Source organism: Tiliqua scincoides, chromosome 5, assembly GCF_035046505.1.
Source record: "Tiliqua scincoides isolate rTilSci1 chromosome 5, rTilSci1.hap2, whole genome shotgun sequence".
NCBI lineage: Eukaryota > Metazoa > Chordata > Lepidosauria > Squamata > Scincidae > Tiliqua > Tiliqua scincoides.
This window is the reverse complement of record NC_089825.1, coordinates 112148244-112164994: the sequence shown is the minus strand read 5'-3', so window position 1 is coordinate 112164994 and position 16751 is coordinate 112148244. Positions and strand designations below refer to the sequence as shown.

Genomic DNA, 16751 nt, shown 5'->3' with positions numbered 1-16751 from the left:
AAGATAATACTCAGGTTGTGTAGAGGATGAAGGTGACCATCCCTTTTCTGCATGACTTGAGAATGTCAAGTTGCTGGGCAAAAGAGCCAGTCCAAGTGAGTAGAGTAAAATCCTGCAGAGAGGTAGTAGCCTTAAGCTGTTTCTGCCCAATGCTGCATATGTGCAACAGGAATCAAATGTGTTCACCTGTAGGCTGGGCAGAAATGGGTTAATCCAAGGGAGAAGCAGGGGACAGGAGCCATGTCGCTCTCCCAGAAGGAGAAGGGGTACAGTGAAGGTTGGTACACAAAGCTTAACTGGCCAGACTGCAGTGACTTGCAAGCTTTGGTTGCACTCGGGGAGAATGAAATGGAGAAGCCCTGGAAAGGAAACAGAGAGTGGGGCGTTTCTGATTGCCACTGGATGCTGAATGCCATGGGAGTCCTTAGGTGGTGATTGCCAGAGTAACGAGTTAATGTTCCTTAGACCACCAGAGAGGAAGAGTAATCCCTTCCACAGGAACCAAGCTTAGCCAGACATTCTTGAAAGAGTGAGAACATGCACATGGTTTTGCTTACCCTTCAGGTTAGAAATCTTTCCATCCGGGCAGGGACTGCAATCGTAACAGCAGAATGGCTCCCCCTCCTTCTTTTGGATGCTGTAACCTGGGAGGCATTTGTTGTTACACACAGCACGGGGCAGCACCTATCCGGGGGTGGGGATGGGGTGCGGGTGGGAGTGGGGGAACAGAAAATTCAATTCTTCCATTCCCAGTACCCCTCTTGCATGCAATTTGTAAACATTATCAAAGGTACTGAAAAGGTTGTTCAATTTTTGCATCGTAGATTTGAGAGAGGATTGTTAATACGGCATGGAATATATTTGGGTCATTTGTCCTCTCTTGACAATCACAAGCATACACACCATTCCAATTACTCAGAGTGCTCAAAACACTTTACATCAGTGGCATCCAAACTTTTTGGCAGGAGGGCCACACCATCTCTCTGACACTGTGTCAGGGGCCGGAAATAAAATTTGAATATATGAATATATTAGAGATGGAACTTACATGAATGAATGAAGGTCTTGCAATAGCTCAAGGCCTTGCACAAAGCAAGCCCAGTGTTTCCTTTGCTGTCAGTGCTGCATCACAGATGTCAAACAGCAAGCAGCCCTCATTCCACAGCTCACGTGAGAGGTCGAACAGTCACCCTCAGGCTGAGAACAGTTGTGTTGGTCCAGTGCAGGCACCAGCAAGTCTCTGGAGGGCCAGAGGCTCACTGTAGATTTGGAGTCCCCAAGGGCCACAAGTGGCCCCCGGGCCGGGGTTTGGGCACCCCTGCTTTACACATATGATTGTGCTGCATGCTGTCATCTTACAAAAAATGCTGTAGGTTCAGTAACAGCCCAATCCTATAGGCCTTTGATGACAGTGAACCTCGCGTTCCTGGGCAATTCAGGTGTGGCTCACACAGGGATTGGGGCTCACACTGAGATTGTTTTGAGGGTGGGAAGAGGGAGCTTCCTTCCCAGGCTTAAGGTTAAGAAAGGTTAAGGCTTCCTTCCCAGCCTTAACAGGCTCCCTTGATCCCATTTGGGATTGTAGCAGTCAAAGACCTGGGTTATTTCCAAATAGGCTAACTGGGGACAATGGTGCAGCAGAGTAAGTAAGTAAGGGTGCAATCCTAAGGCACCCTTGGGCCGGCGCAAGGAACTTGTGCTGGCCCAAGAGGGTCGCAAATGTGCATTAAGGCACTTATGCACCTCCTCAAGAGTCGGCTGGGCTAGCACAAGGATGCGTGCCGGCCCGTGGAGGCTGAATCCAGCCTCACTGCCAACCTCTATGGGGAGGCTTGCGTCGACTGAGCTTGGCCGATGCAAGGGTCTGGGGAGGGAGGGGAGCAGGTGGGGAGGAGGCAGGAGGGAGGGTGGGAGGAGAGCGGTCCCAGGGGTGGGCAGGGAGTGGGAGGCGGCGCTGGGACCTGGCAGATATGCTGGATCCTAGCCCCCATTCCCAAGCAGCGCAGAGTGGTTGAAAGCTTCTCTGCTCTCCTCAGACTTATGCCATCTCCAGAGGTGTTGCAAGCCTGAGAGAACCATTGGGGTTGTGGTGGCTTACCCTGGAGTAAGGAGATGAGTTCTGAGCCACTTCTGATCTAAAGCAGCTGCCGCTGTATCCAGCAGGCGCCGGGAAGTTGCCAGGGGACTCCTCAGGGGAAGGGGACTTTCGTCCCTAGTGAGGGTGCAGGGGCTGCACTTGGTCTTCTCCTGCCTGCGCCAGCTATTTTGCTGGTGCAGACTGGAGAGGCTCTGTGTTGGGCTTTTCAGCCTGATAAGGAGTTCAGGATCTGGAGGAGCAGGACTTTGCCTGCTTTGCCACCCCCCTCCCAACCCAGTTCTTGCCCCCACTCCAACCTTGTTCTGCCCATCCTCCCCCTGCCCCTCAGAGGCCTCACCACCGCCCAGCGGTCTCGCTTACCCCTGGTGGCAGTGTGTCCTCCTCCTGCCGGCGCTGGGCCTAGTGTCTGACTGGTGCGGGTCTAGCGCCAACACTCCCTACTTTCCAGGTGCCATCAACGTGCTTTCTGGCATGTTTACAGCACCCAAACTCTTTTTGTAGATTTGAATGAGGAGCATGAGGTTTGGGATTAAGGCAGCACAATCCAGGGGGCCCCTTTTAAACATACTTGAAGTGTTGGCACAGGGCTATATGATCGAACTAAAGAATCTTAGAGTCGGAAAGGACCTACAGTTTCATCTAGTCCAACCCCCATTTGTAGTAGAAAATTCTCCTAGAACATTTCCAACAGATGCCTGTCAATCCTCTTCTGGAAGGTCTCCAATGAGGAAGAATCCACCACCTCCTGTGGCAAACTGTTCCACTGCCGAACTGCCCTTACTCTCCAGAATGTTTCCCTGATATCCAACCAGAATCTCTTCTCTTGCAGTTTGTACCCATTTGCCCATCAGGTATTTGATGAGTGCACTGTATTCTAGAAATTGACAGTCCCTACCTGCTTGAATTCGCCATGCCATGTGATTGCTGAGTTGTTCATGATGAACTCCTTGCCTGATGAGGCCTGGGGATCCATCCTTCCCACTTTCACTCTTGCAAAGGATTTGTTTGGTAACAGATTCCAATTTAAAATATCAAATCCTGCAGCCAATTCGCCATTCCCATTCAGAGATATTGTGTCCCCAACACCGTTGTTAAATGAGGTGCTCCTCAGGTAAGGGTGAAGCTAACTCAAAAACAAAGGGAATGTAGCTTTGATGAAAGAAGCAGAAATGGATACTAGAATTATGTGTCATAAACCTACACCATGGCTTCCTCAGAGGAAGCTGCTTGAACCATTCACTAATGAAACTATGCTGTATCTCCAAAACTAGACGTGATAGGGCAAAAAGGATGCCATTTTTGGAATCAGCACACCAAATTCATATCAAACCACCATAAATTTTGGGACAAACTTTTTCTGACCCTCAGTTTTGTAGGCCTGTGCAACCAGAGTTCATTTATAGGACAGATTACATCAGTGGTTGCCAGTTATCCAACACGAATAATGCTAACTGACCACATTCTTTTGAGAAACTGAAGGAGGCCACTATTTTGTTTTCTCCAAATATTAATGGCCTGTGAGGCTGATGCAGAATTGACAGTCTCCACAAGATCACACTAACATACCTCTGATAAGGGATAACATTGCTGGTTGGAACAACAGGGAGACACAGTTGAGGGCCAGGGAAAGTTTATTAAACTTCTGTTGTTTTTGGACTCGTTATTGACACATGAGCCTGTTCACAGATTAGCCTACTGGATGTGAGAAATTACCTGCCAAGGTCTTAGTCTCAGAGCCTCCAGGTGGTCTTCATTTCTCATTCCCTTGAGCTTTGATCTTGAGGAGGAGAAAAAATAGGAAGCATGTGCAATGGCATAGATAGCATTGTAAATGTTGTAGCTTTCGCCTGTCATTTTAAAATCATCCATTGAAAAGTTCTCTAGTTTTTCCTTCCCAGTACAGTTTTCTTTGATCTCCCCATTTGAACCCTGCTCAAAACAGCCGAATGCCTTTTTCCAGAAGAATGTACTAAAACTGTCTTTTGGGGACTGAGGTTTTAGGATTTGAAGGAAATTTTGGAATCCCAGCACTTCTCTGGAGTGTATGAAATGGAAGAGAAATCCCAGAGGGCTGTCATAATCCACACCTTACCCATGGGTGCCTCTATCATATTCTGAGTCTTTGCCACACCTAGCTATCAGTCTCTTCCGGAGGTCACAGTTGTAATTGGGGATCATCCTTTTCTGGCTGGAGAGGAGGCTCAAGGTGTTGTGATAAGTCATCCTTGCTTGAAAGAAGCTATCATAGACATGGAATTCGATACTGACATTTGTTAAAGTGTTGAAGTTCTCCTCGATCTCCTTTGCAGCATATGCCAAGGAAAAGATGTGCTGATAGTGATTGGGTGTAGCTCTGAGATAAGAGTTATTGGATATTTTTAAAAAAATGGTTTAATGCACTTCACACATTCCTTCCTGATCTATCAATAGTTCAAGGCATGCCATTGTATACGTTCCCACTTCTGTGGGATAGACTTGATATAGCTATGATAGCAGCAGCACAATCCACTTCTACTTAGAAATAAGTCCCATTGGATTCAGTGAGGCTTACTCCCCAGGAAAGTTTGAACAGAATAGGATTTCAGCCTAAAAGACATCAATATGAGTTTAAGAAACAACCTCTGAGAGTGATAAAGTAAATGTGCATTTAGTTTACTGGAATCTATAAGAATATAGAGAAGAAGAAAACCATTCCCAAGGAGCAGTGGAAAAAATTTGAAGGGTTTGGAGGAAGAAGGGAAGATAGACTTAGCATGAAATAACAAGTCATTAGTGAAGAACAGAGAAGTAAGGTCCAAGGCAGAAATGAAGGTCAGAGAAAAACAGAATTTATCAAGAAGTTGGTGGAAGACACACAGTAAAACGTGTGGATATTTTGCTGAAAGTATTGCATATACCGTATTTAATAAGCTGACATGGGGAAAACATTTTTATCTAAATAAGGAGTAAATAAGCCAGTTATTTAAATACGTTAAATTAGCTGGTCGCTTCCGAGGGCTGGGTAGGAATTTTTTGCGGTCAGCCTGATTGGACCTTGGTTGGCCGTATTTTTCGCCTACATCGGACTGGCGAACAGGCGGTGCGGTTTTTTTAGGTTAACCTGGGTTGGTCACTCCCAGTGTGGGCAGGGTACGTGTGGGGCTGGGTAGGTAGGGACCTGTCTCGGTGTCTATCCAAGGCAGCAGGGTGAGGGGTAAGTCTGAACCGCTCCCATGATGCCTGACCGGCTCCAGGAGGCAGGCAGGCGAACCCCTGGCCTGGACTGGCAGGATGGCGTGGCTCGGCCAGCTAGCCTGAAGTCCGGCTGCCTTGCCCCCTTTGGGGGTGGTGTTGAAAGACCTCAGCTGGCGATTGTCGGCTGAGGCCTCGAGCCAGGTTTATGCCCAATGAGAACGTAGGGGGAGGCAGACGGCTAGGACCGTCTCCCCCATATGGCCCCGCATGATTGATGTTCAGTGTTATTGCCCTGCTGCAGCTAATGTTCAATAAAGTGGCCCATTTTCATCCAAGCCGAAGTCTCGTGTCTTTATTGCGGGTGTGGGGGTAAATCCATGTGGGTTTTGAAAAAGGGGAATGATTCAGTGTCATACGAAATAATTATAAGGTTCAGAATTACCACCCCAAAGTGTTAGGGCCTTGTGGCAAAATTTCCAAAAGAAAACATGTTTAGCCCATCTTTTCCCTCTGACTTGGTGGCACCGGAAAGTGCCACACACGACTTCAAAGCGATGAAATAAGTTAGTGATGAAAGAAGTTAGTTCAAAGTTACGAAAGAACTAACTGCATTGAAACACTCCCAAGTATTTTTGGACATCCTTGGAATGGAAGTCTCACTTCAAGTCCTTTCTCCCTTCCATGGCATTATTTCCCTAATTTGTCTGATAAGCTCATGGAGGTTCTGTTCAGCTACCATTACTAATAGCCACTTCCTGTGCCTTAATCTTCCTGATCTAGCTCTGATGTTGATTGAAACTCCAGCAACCTGTCCCTTAGTGGCCACAGATGCCTTTTATGTGCCAGATTTCACAGGTGTGACGGTCAGAAATGTGTGACTGGATTTCTGGAAACTTCTAAAAGACCAGATGAAGCCATTGTGAGTCCTTATTCAGATGAGGCCTGTGGTGTTTTTAAAGTTCCCATTTCTTCCTGTTTTCTGTGCCATTTCCTGAATTGATTCATGTCCCCCTTCCAGCATCTACTGCATGTCCTGTGTGTCTCATGGGAAAACTTGTACCTCTTGGGAGGCTATTCAACTCAGCAGCACTGCGTATTTGGATGGGTTGAATCAATTCACCTCCAATGTAATCCTTATGATCTGGTTTATGGGCCCAGCTGCTGCATTTAGTCTTCAAGGAAAAAAAAAAAAAGAGAAGGAAATTCATTCATGGATTTGCTAGATCTTTCTGGTTGTGCCTTCAAAATACACACATTAATACAAACAACTGAGAGAGAATCATTTCCACAAACTCGGCAAGTGGTAGCCTGTCTTCACTCAGGGTAGCCTTCCTTTAATGGTTGCATCATGTCTTTTTTCCATGGTGGTGTCACAGAGACTCGGCAAAGTGGGACTTCAATAGCTGCATCATTTCATATTTTCGTTGCGGTGTTCATACCAGGGAGATAGGATACGGCACTGCCACTGTTACCAACCCTCTCCCAGGACTCACCCAATCACCCCCATCCCATCCCTGTCCTTCCCCTGCACACAAAGGGCTGGAGTTCAGTGTGGATGCATAGTGATGGTTCCAGCATTGACTGGGCAGCAAAGACACCCCACCAGCACTGCTTACTCCCAAGGTGTGACCAATGTGCTTTAAGGCATGTTTGTGACACCTTCAGCCAACATAACATTGGCTTCATTGGTCGATGAAGAAGATAGGATTGTGCTGTGAATCTCTTAGATCAGGGGTGCCCAAACCCTGGCCCGGGGCCACTTGCAACCCTCAGGGACTCCTAATCCAATCCATAGGAAGCCCCCAGAATTCAATGAGCCTCTGGCCCTCCAGGGACTTGTTGGAGCCTGTGCTGGCCCAACGGAACTGCTCTCAGCATGAGGACGACTGTTGGACTTCTTGCATGAGCTGTGGGATGAGGGCTCCCTTCACTGCTTGCTGTTTCATGTCTGTGATGCTGCAGCAGCAGCGAAGGAAAGGCTGGCCTTGCTTTGTGCAAGGCCTTTTATAGACCTTGAGCTACAGCAAGATCTTCATTCATTCATGTAAGTTCCATCTCTAATATATTAATTTATGTAAATATATTCAAATTTGAAATGTAAATTAATTCTTTTTTTTCCTGGCCCCTGACCCCTGTGGGTCATGGAAAGGATAGTCCCAAAGTTTTCATTGGCACTACACAGAAGCGGCCAGTTTCTTTAAGAGAGACGGCTGGATTATTCCTGTCCGAGGGGGAAAGAAATATGCTCAGACTCAAATGACCATTGCAGCTTTATTTAGACAGATCACACAAATCAAAAACATAAAAAGTTCGACCAGTGAGAGTCTATTATGGGCCCATAGACAAGTGCATGTACGTACACATGCAGACAATATTTCCAAGTCTTGTGGCTGCTGCAGGAGGGATTACACAGCTGCATGCTCAAGACAGAACTCTCTGCAGATGGAGGGAGAGAGATCCTGAACCTAGGTGTGTAAGACTCTGCCATCCTGCCCAAGGCCTCCTTTCCACTTCTTCCTATTGGTGCTTCACACATCCAGGACAGCTATCAGGTGGAGGGAGGGCAGGATCTTCAGATGGGTGGAGTGTGACTCTATTCTGGGACAAGAAGGCTTCATGCTGCATTCCTTCTTTGTTCAATATCGGTATTGTCCTTCTATATCGATATTCTTCAACCTTGGGGTTGGGAACCCAATGGGGTCACAAAGACTCAGTTGTGGGGTCATGGCAATTTATAGGAATGAAAAAGATAGAACAGCACTAGACTAGAGGACCTCCAGGTAAAGGGGGGCATCTAATATACCCCTTCAGGTACTAGGAGATTGTGTCCCAGGACTGCTCAGGTTCTTAGCAGTTGTGCTAAAAAAGCTTTCACTAGTGACAAGATTCAGGATAACCTTTTTTTCAGAATATTTGGTTACAGTAAGAGTGCTGGGAGGTGGGGAATGGGCGGTTATGGGGCAGGGAGTGGGCAGATATGGTGATCACCGCCAGATATGGCAGTGGTGGGGCAGGGGGGTGGGACCAATGGACGAGTCTCATTCTTTGTTTGTTTATTGAGATTGCGGCACAAAAAAGGTTGAAGACCACTGTTCTATATTATTGGCCTTGCCTTAACTTTAACTTCTCTAAACACAATCCTCTGCTCTGCTACAGTGAGCCTTTGAGGCATCTCTCTTGTTTCCATATTCCACTCAACAATGATCAATAATAGGAAATTCTTCAAAACCATAGTAAAGGAAAGCTAGAGAAGTATCTAAAATGGCAAATAAAAAAGTCAGCACTCTGGCTAAATCAGGCCTAAGCACTGTCTGGTTCCTGACAACAGTTCAAATACTGAGAATCCTATTCTTTGCTTTTCGTTATCATCTTCCTAGAGTTCAGCTCAGGTCTCATCAGAATTATATAACATTTTGGGGCAAATATGCAGCCAAGTAGCCCAGCACTGGAGGCCAAAATGGAGAAGATCTCCACAACCACCATATATTTCCCCTTGGTGCTCAAGTAAGAGGGAAGAAAAGACACCCAAACACTGCAAAAGACCAGCATGCTGAAAGTGATGAACTTGGCCTCATTGAAAGTGCTGGGCAACCTCCTGGCAAAGAAGGCCACAATGAAGCTGATGAGAGCCAGGAGACCCATATAGCCCAGAACACAGTAAAACATGATCTGTGACCCTTCGTTACACTGCAGCACCATTTCCTGAGCCAGAGACTGAGTGTCCACATCTGGGAAGGGAGGAGCAGTGCAGAGCCACACCGTGCAGATCCCTACTTGAATCAGGGAGGAGGAAAGAACAATCCCGTTTGTCAATCTTTTCCCCACCCATTTCCTCATCCTGCTTCCTGGCTTGGTGGACACAAAAGCCAGAATTACAGTGAGAGTTTTGGCCAAGACAGAGGAAACAGCCACGGAGAAGACAAGGCCAAAGACTGTTTGACGTAGAAGGCAGGTCACTCTCTGAGGCTGACCGATGAAGAGGAGAGAGCAGAGGAAGCAGAGCAGGAGAGAGATGAGGAGAGTGCAGGTGAGATCTCTGTTGTTGGCTTTAACAATGGGAGTGTCCCAGTACTTAATGAATATCACGAGCACCAAAGCTGTCATCAAACAAAAAAAGAGAGAGGAAAACGCCAAAGTGATGCCTAAAGGTTCTTGATAGGACAGGAAGTTTGGAATTCTGGGATTGCATTGATTGTGAACCATATTAGGATATTGATCTTCTGGGCATTTGAAACAATCCTTCATATCTGAAAACACAGGATGGGTTCCATATTAGCCTCTCAAACATGCTATGTTTTGTCTTATCATAAGTTGTTCAAGATAAGTATATACTGCACATGTGTGCTTGCAGTATATTTTATTTAAATTTCATATGAATATACAAATTTTGTCAGGTCTGGTGTTCTTCCTGCCAAATAATTTTCTTTAGATTATTTCTTTTTGTGTTCTGTGATCACACAAAAGTTTACTGAGTCATGGGGAGGAAGATAACATAATCCACTGTGGATAATCCGCAACCAGAACACCACAGGTTGAGGTGTTACTATCAGTACTTTTAAAAACATATGTCATATGTGCACAAGGGGAAGCAACAATCATGTGCAGGGATCCTTTGTAGTGATCAACATCATAACGATGGAATTCAGCCAGAAAAGGAACATGGGAGTGAAAGGTGTAACAAAGGATTCATTGGAGTGAGTTCAACCAAAATGTGTTTGGAAATGGGACTTGGCCAAATTCTGACAATTCAGAGCATGCACATGATTTTGCCTACCCTTCCAGTTAGAAATCTTCCCATCTGGACAGGGAATGCAATTGTAACAGCAGAAAGGTTCCTCCTCCTTCTTTTGGATATGGTAACCCGGGAGGCAGTTGGCGTTGCACACAGCGTGGGGCAGCACCTAGCCAAGAAACAAGAAATCCATTTCCTCCCTTCTCATTACTTCCCTTGAGTGTCATTTGTACACAAAATCATCAAACGTTGTGAAAAGGCTGTTGAGTTAAAAGTCTGGCCTCATAGACCTGAGAGAGGACTGTTTGTAAGGCATAGAATGGTCCATTTGCACATTTTTTAACAATGACAAGTGTATCTAAAATTTGTATTTGAGTGTGCAAAGCACTTGGCATATATTGAAGTGTATTTTGCAGTATTTTGAAGTGTATTTTTGCAATCCTGTTCAGTCGGTAAGCATTGTCACCCCCATATTGTTCCAGAGTGGCAGTCATGGGGATAATTTCTCCATTGGCTCAGTGTCAGCTGCTACAGATTAATGGCGATCTTAGCGAGGGGGGTGTATGGGGGCAGCATGCACAAATCATTGGTGGAAGTGGGGCTAAGACAAAACAATTCTGGGGTACCTTTATGCATACTTTTACGCACATTTGAAATGTTTGCACAGGGCCATACTGTATCACGCAGTTATGACAATGACAATTGTCCTGGAACATTGTTTTGAGCCTACCTCCTTGAACGCGCCATTCCATGTGATTGCTGAGTTGTTCATGAGGACCTTCTTGCCTGATGACGTCATCGGATCCATACTTCCTACTTTCACTCTTGAAAAGGATTTGTTGGGTAGCACATTCCAATTAATAATATCAAATGGGGCAGAAAATTGACCATTCTCATCAAGAACGACTGTTTCCCCAACACCATTGTTGAATGAAGTGCTCCTCAGATAAGGGTGAAGCTGGTTTAAAAGAAAGGGAAATGAAGAGTTGGCAGAACAAGGACAGAGGAGCCCAACATCAGTGGCTCAGCCAGAGGACTGGCAGCACGGCAGGTACTGGGGGTGCTGCAACACGCTGTGCAAGTGCCCCCTTCCGCTCCCCATCGGAGACATTCCGAGCAGTGACAGCAAGGCTCAGGAGACGCCATTTGGTTCTGCAAGCGCCTGCATGTTGCCACTGCTGCCCAGAATGGCTCCGATGGGGAGTGGGAGGGGCTACTTCCAGTGTGTTGTGGCGCCTGCAGTACTTATCACGCCGCCCCCCCCCCCCGACTACACTGCCTCCCAACTTCATCCTTCAAGAGTCTTTAACCCATTTCTGCCCGGCCCACAGGTGTACACATTCAGTCCCTGTTGTGTATATGCCATGTTGGGCAGAAATGACTTAATCTCAATTTTATTCCACGTCTTCCCCAATTCTATCTTCCATCATTCTGTGATGCAGCCACATAAAAATATTTTTTACTTACTTCATGGTAGACATAGTCCAAAGAGTGTGTTTAAATAGCATTAGTCCAAAGAGCATCAGGGAGTGGGCCTGGGTCAGGAAAGGGGGATAGGATACCAGTGCTGCCACTGAGATCCACCTCAAATGGACCAGCACCAGTATGAAGTTCACACTGTTGCTGGCCTTTTATGACAGAAGATCACAAATTCCAACGCCCTGAAAGACCCATGGGATTGGGCTAGTATCTTTCTGTTTTTGTCTGAATGGACCAAGATGTAGATGCAGGATTGACTGTCTCCAAAGGATCACACCTACATTACTCTTAGAAGTGAACATGGCTGGCAATAGCTACAATGGAGTTAAGATGTAGAGAACAGTCAAAGAAATTCCCAAATTGCACATCTGAAAGGGGAAGCAGATGGATACAGGAGAGGTTGAAGAATTTGAGGAAAAGGCAGGTTGTGTTGCAACCCATGAGTTGTTGGTGCGCTCTCTGGATACTATCTTCATACATGAACCTGTTCACCTATCAGTCTGTCGGATATAACAACTACCTGCCAAGGTTGCACTCCTAGAGCCTCTAGATTGTCTTCCTTTCTCTTTCCTTTGTGTTTTGGTCTGAAGAAGGAATTTAAAGCATGTGCTATGGCATAGACAGCATTGTAGATACTGTAGCTTTGGCCAGTGGTTTTAAAATCATTCCCTGGAAGATATTCTGGCTTTTCCCCCTCAGTACATATTTCTTTTCTCTTCCCATTGAAGAGTTGTCTTAAACAGTGAAATGCCTTCTTCCAGAAGAATATACCAAAACCATCAGCTTCTGAGGAGTAAGAATTTGGGATTTGAATGAAATTTTGGAATCCCATCACTTCTCTGGAGTGTATGGCAAAGGATAAAGCACCATCTAAGATTTGTATGTCTTGATCTCTGTACAAAACGACTGAAGAGAAATCCCATGGGGCTGTCATAATCCATACCTTACCTACGGGTACTTTTTCCATATTTTGTTTTTTTGCCAGTTGTAGTAAGACTATTACCCATGACAGTGTTTGTACATTTGCATTTATGAGAATGACATCAGTCTTTTTAAAAAGATGGATTTCATGTTTCAATCTTGTTTTTAAGTAGTGCTTCAGGTGTGTGATGGAGAAAGTAGATGGCATCATTGCAATGAATGCCATACAGATTCCACCCTGGAATAACATGGGTATTAACCTCTGCCTGAAATTTTCTCCATTATCATCATCCATTGAAATGATCCCAACCCATGTCCACTGGAAATGCTGAAGTAGCTGGACCATCCCTGGGTACTGATATTCTTTTTTGGGAGCCATCACATATAAATAAGGGAATAAGATATTGTCATTCATTTGTGCTGGAAGCAAACTGTAGATGACCTAAGGAGAAAGAAACAAATTTTGATAAGTGCAGTAGGTACAACATATGCTATTTTTATCTCGTTCCTTATTTTTCCTCAATAAATTTCCTTTTCCCCATATCACCATCAAATATTGGGGGGGGGGAGGCAAACAAGTTGTTTGTATTTGGGATCAGAATGGAAAAATGAGCATACCTGTGGAATCTTATAGATACCTGATACTGTGTAAATATGGAAGGATGTTTTATAGTCAAGTCCCCCAACAACACCTATCAGACTCTTCTTGAGGTCACAGTTGTAGTTTGGGACAATCCTGTCCTGAGCTGAGAGGAGGCTCAGAGTGTTGTGATAAGTCAATCTTGCCGTGTAGTAGCTGTCATAGATCTGGACTCCAATGCTGACATTTGCTAAAACCTTGGAACTTTCCTTGATCTCCTTCACGGCGTATGCCAAGGAGAAGATGTGTTGATAATGGTCAGGTAGTATACTGAACGATGAAGAGGTAAAAAATGCTATATATAAAAGTGCAAGTTAAGGCTGGCTTTCTCATAGAGAATAATGTGTTCAGCATGAATTGAAACCTGTCTACAAGCACTCACTTTAATGAATGTTCATTGTGGAGGCAGTCTACTGAGAGTAAGGCTCCCAGTACTGATGGATCACCAATCATATTTGGTATTGGGGAGAGGCTTTTTCTGTGCACTGTTCTTCATCCCTGAATGAAGAACCTCCATCCAACCCTCCTCATAGCTGCGAACACTCCCACACTTCTGTTTGAATCCTGGAGGGGCTTGAGTCTGTTCTCGGAACCTTAGAGCTGTTTCCCTGCCATGCCTTCCTCCTTCCACTCTTTTGGGTTTTTGCTTTTTTCCAGTCTCATCTGGGTAGCAGGCAGGCAGGCAGGCAGGAATGGAGTTCCCTGCCTGGAATGGGCTCTGCCTATGAGGTACTCATTCTTGCAGTTGAAGAACAATGCATTCCCCAAAGCCCCACCTAGCCCCACAGCAGCCAGAAGTTTGTATCTCTCCTCTGTTACACTTTATCAAGATTCTCTCCCTTAAACCTCAAGGCGAGTAACAATGACCAGTAACACAGGGCAACACACATTTTGCTTCCTTAAACATTCCACCAATTCCTGGGTATATTTGGGGTGCTGATTCCAAAAGTAGCATTCGTTTTGCCCTATCACCTCTAGTTTTGGAGATATAGTATAACCTCTTTAGTGAATAGTTCAAGCAGCTTCCTCATGAGGAAGCCTACACCATGGCTTCCTCATGAGGAAGCCGCTTGAACCATTCACTAATGAGGTTATACTATATCTACAAAACTAGACGCAATAGGGCAAAACGGATGCCATTTTTGGAATCAGCACCCCAAATTCATATCAAACCACCAAAAAGTTTGAGAAAAACTTTTCTGACCCTCAATTTTGTAGACCTGTGTAATCAGACTTCAGAGGAAGCTGTGTGTGTGATCCTGGCATGAATGCTAACCATGTTATTGTAACAATCAGCCCAAGCAAACTGCATTTCCAGTATTAATTCTTAAATTCCTTTCTTTCTATGAAGGCTAAGGTCAGCCCACACAAAACTGAGAGCTACCAGTCCTTGAAACAGTACCTGATAGCCCAGATTACACTGAAGAGGAGGATGCCGGTAGAATGTCACTTCCACCGGTGAGTACTGTGAGGCCACCAGCATTACAACTGGCAGCCCAGTGCAATGACCGGGGGCAACATTCCACTCCCCAGAGTTGGTGAGCTGGCAGTGGTGGCAGGCAGCTGGAGGAAGGGAGAGGGGAAGGGGAAGGAACAGGGGGTTTGTGGGCAGGGATGGAGGCAGAATGAGTGAGGGACTGGGCTGGTTCACTGGCTGCCACTGAATCCTATACCTCTCCCTTTCTCTTCTATCATGGGTGCACGTCTTGGCCCTGTGCCAGCAAATTGCTGGCGCAGGACCATTGAGTCCTACAAGAAAAGGGCAAGTTTGTAAACATGTCTCCAAATATGCCATCCTGCATCATGTAACTGAAGATATTAGAAGAGAGTTTTGTGTACATTGAAGATTAATATTCCCTTACCGAAAGTTATAAATAACTGTCAAATTAGGAGGCTGGTTGAACAAAACAGGACCTGGAAGTGCACTCAGCTGAGAAATAATCCCTCCAATGATTAGATCACCTGGCTGATAATATTCATGGGGGATCTGAAGGGGATCATCCATGGAGCACATAACACCATATTCTTTGCAGTCAATCTGAGGCAGCAACAAGAGCAAGAGCAAGAGCCCCAGAAATAAGCCTGCCATTTTGAACAAGAATCCCTTTATCCAGACACATGTAATTTCCTCCCATATAACTCACGGAAATCAGTTTAAACCTGGCTCCAATTCTCTGCTTTCAAGTTCTCCTACCTTCCATAATAAATTTGTTCCTGACTTGTCATGGAGATATTTCTTCTGATGGAGTTGTGCCTACCTAGATGAAATGTCTCTTTTACTTTACTCTGAGCTGTTTATAACCATCACTTATTGATCATAAGTTTGGCCTCAAGAGATCTCTGCAGGCTATGAAAATAAGACCTCAGTCGTCTGAAATGATTATAGGGTTCAAAATTACCTCCTCAAAGTGTGATGGTCTCACTGCACATTATGCAAGGAACAGGAGAAGGAAACATGTTTGTCAGATCCTACAACAACTATTTCTGGCTCCTTGGTGGTACAGGAATGTGCCACACTGGAATTCAATGATAGAAAATAGCATTGGAAGTATTGGTCCCATGCCCGTAGCCCAAGATTTGGATATCCTTGGGACTGAAGTCTCTCTTCAAGAACTTTTTCTCTTCCATTGTACTTTTGCCCTGAGTTGTCTGCTTTGATCATGGTGGTTCAGTTCTGCTGCATTATAAACAGTCACTTCATGTGCCTCAAACATCATTTTCTAACTAAGGGCACAATCCAGAGAAGAACATGCCACAAAGCACATTTGCGCCTCCTCACAAGCAAGCCATGCCAGCGCCCGGAGCTGAATCAGGTCTCCATGGCAGCTTGCAAGGCGAGCCTTGTGTTGGACCAGCTGATGCAAGGTTCTGGGATGGGCGAGGAGGAGGCGGGAGGGAGTGTTCTGATGCGGGAGGAGGGCTTGCAGGGTGCGGCCCCAGGGGTGGATGGGTGGGGAGTGGGAATTATGCCGGATCCCAACCCCCATTCTCAGGGAGTTCAGAGCAGCTTCAAGCCGCTCCACTCTCCTCGGACTTGTGCCACCTCCGGAAGTGGTGCAAGTCTGAGGAGACCCATAGGGGCCAGAGTGCCATACCGAGCCACTTTGGGCCCCTATCCAGCACTGGATACAGCACGAGCCTCTTGGCTTTCCTGTTCCAGCGCAGGGTAGGATTGTGCCCTTAGTTGTTGCTTGAACTACCAGTAGTTTGTTCCTTAGTGGCCACAAATGCCCAGTATGTGGCAGCCATAATCCAAGAACCACATTCCATGTGATGGTAAGAGATCTATGACTGGATTTCTCAACACGTCTAAGAAGCCAGATGCAGTCAGTGGGAGTCACTATCCAGATCTGGACCATGGTGTTGATTGATGTTTTTCAGCCTAATCCTACCTAATTCCCTGTGCAGTGATGCAGTGACACTGGCTTGGGATAAAATGCATCCTGCAGGGGATTTTTGACTGTTGGAGGACTCCGCGGGGTAAGGGGGCACTTGTCTCCTTGCCACTGGGTAAGCCCCAGAAGCTGCAACAGGTCAACTTGGACCTGCACCTACTGGCAAAAGTTTATGTTCATTCATGCAGGCAGATCAGGCCTGGGAAAGGGATTTGGTTATGGTGTGCACTGGCGCTACCAATTCCACCCTCTCAAGGGACTGATCTGTCTACCCCATCCCTATCACTGTCCTGTTCAATCATCTTCCCTCCC

General features: G+C 45.9%; 1 protein-coding gene across 1 annotated transcript; it reads right to left on the bottom strand.

Annotated features, from left to right (window-relative positions):
* Positions 1-8617: 8617 nt before the first annotated feature.
* On the bottom strand, positions 8618-9202 carry LOC136653184 (vomeronasal type-2 receptor 26-like; the record flags this gene model as incomplete). Its single annotated transcript, XM_066630093.1, has 1 exon — positions 8618-9202. A coding segment is annotated over one exon (585 nt), but the record flags the coding sequence as incomplete, so codon positions are not given.
* Between the last annotated feature and the right edge of the window lie 7549 nt (positions 9203-16751).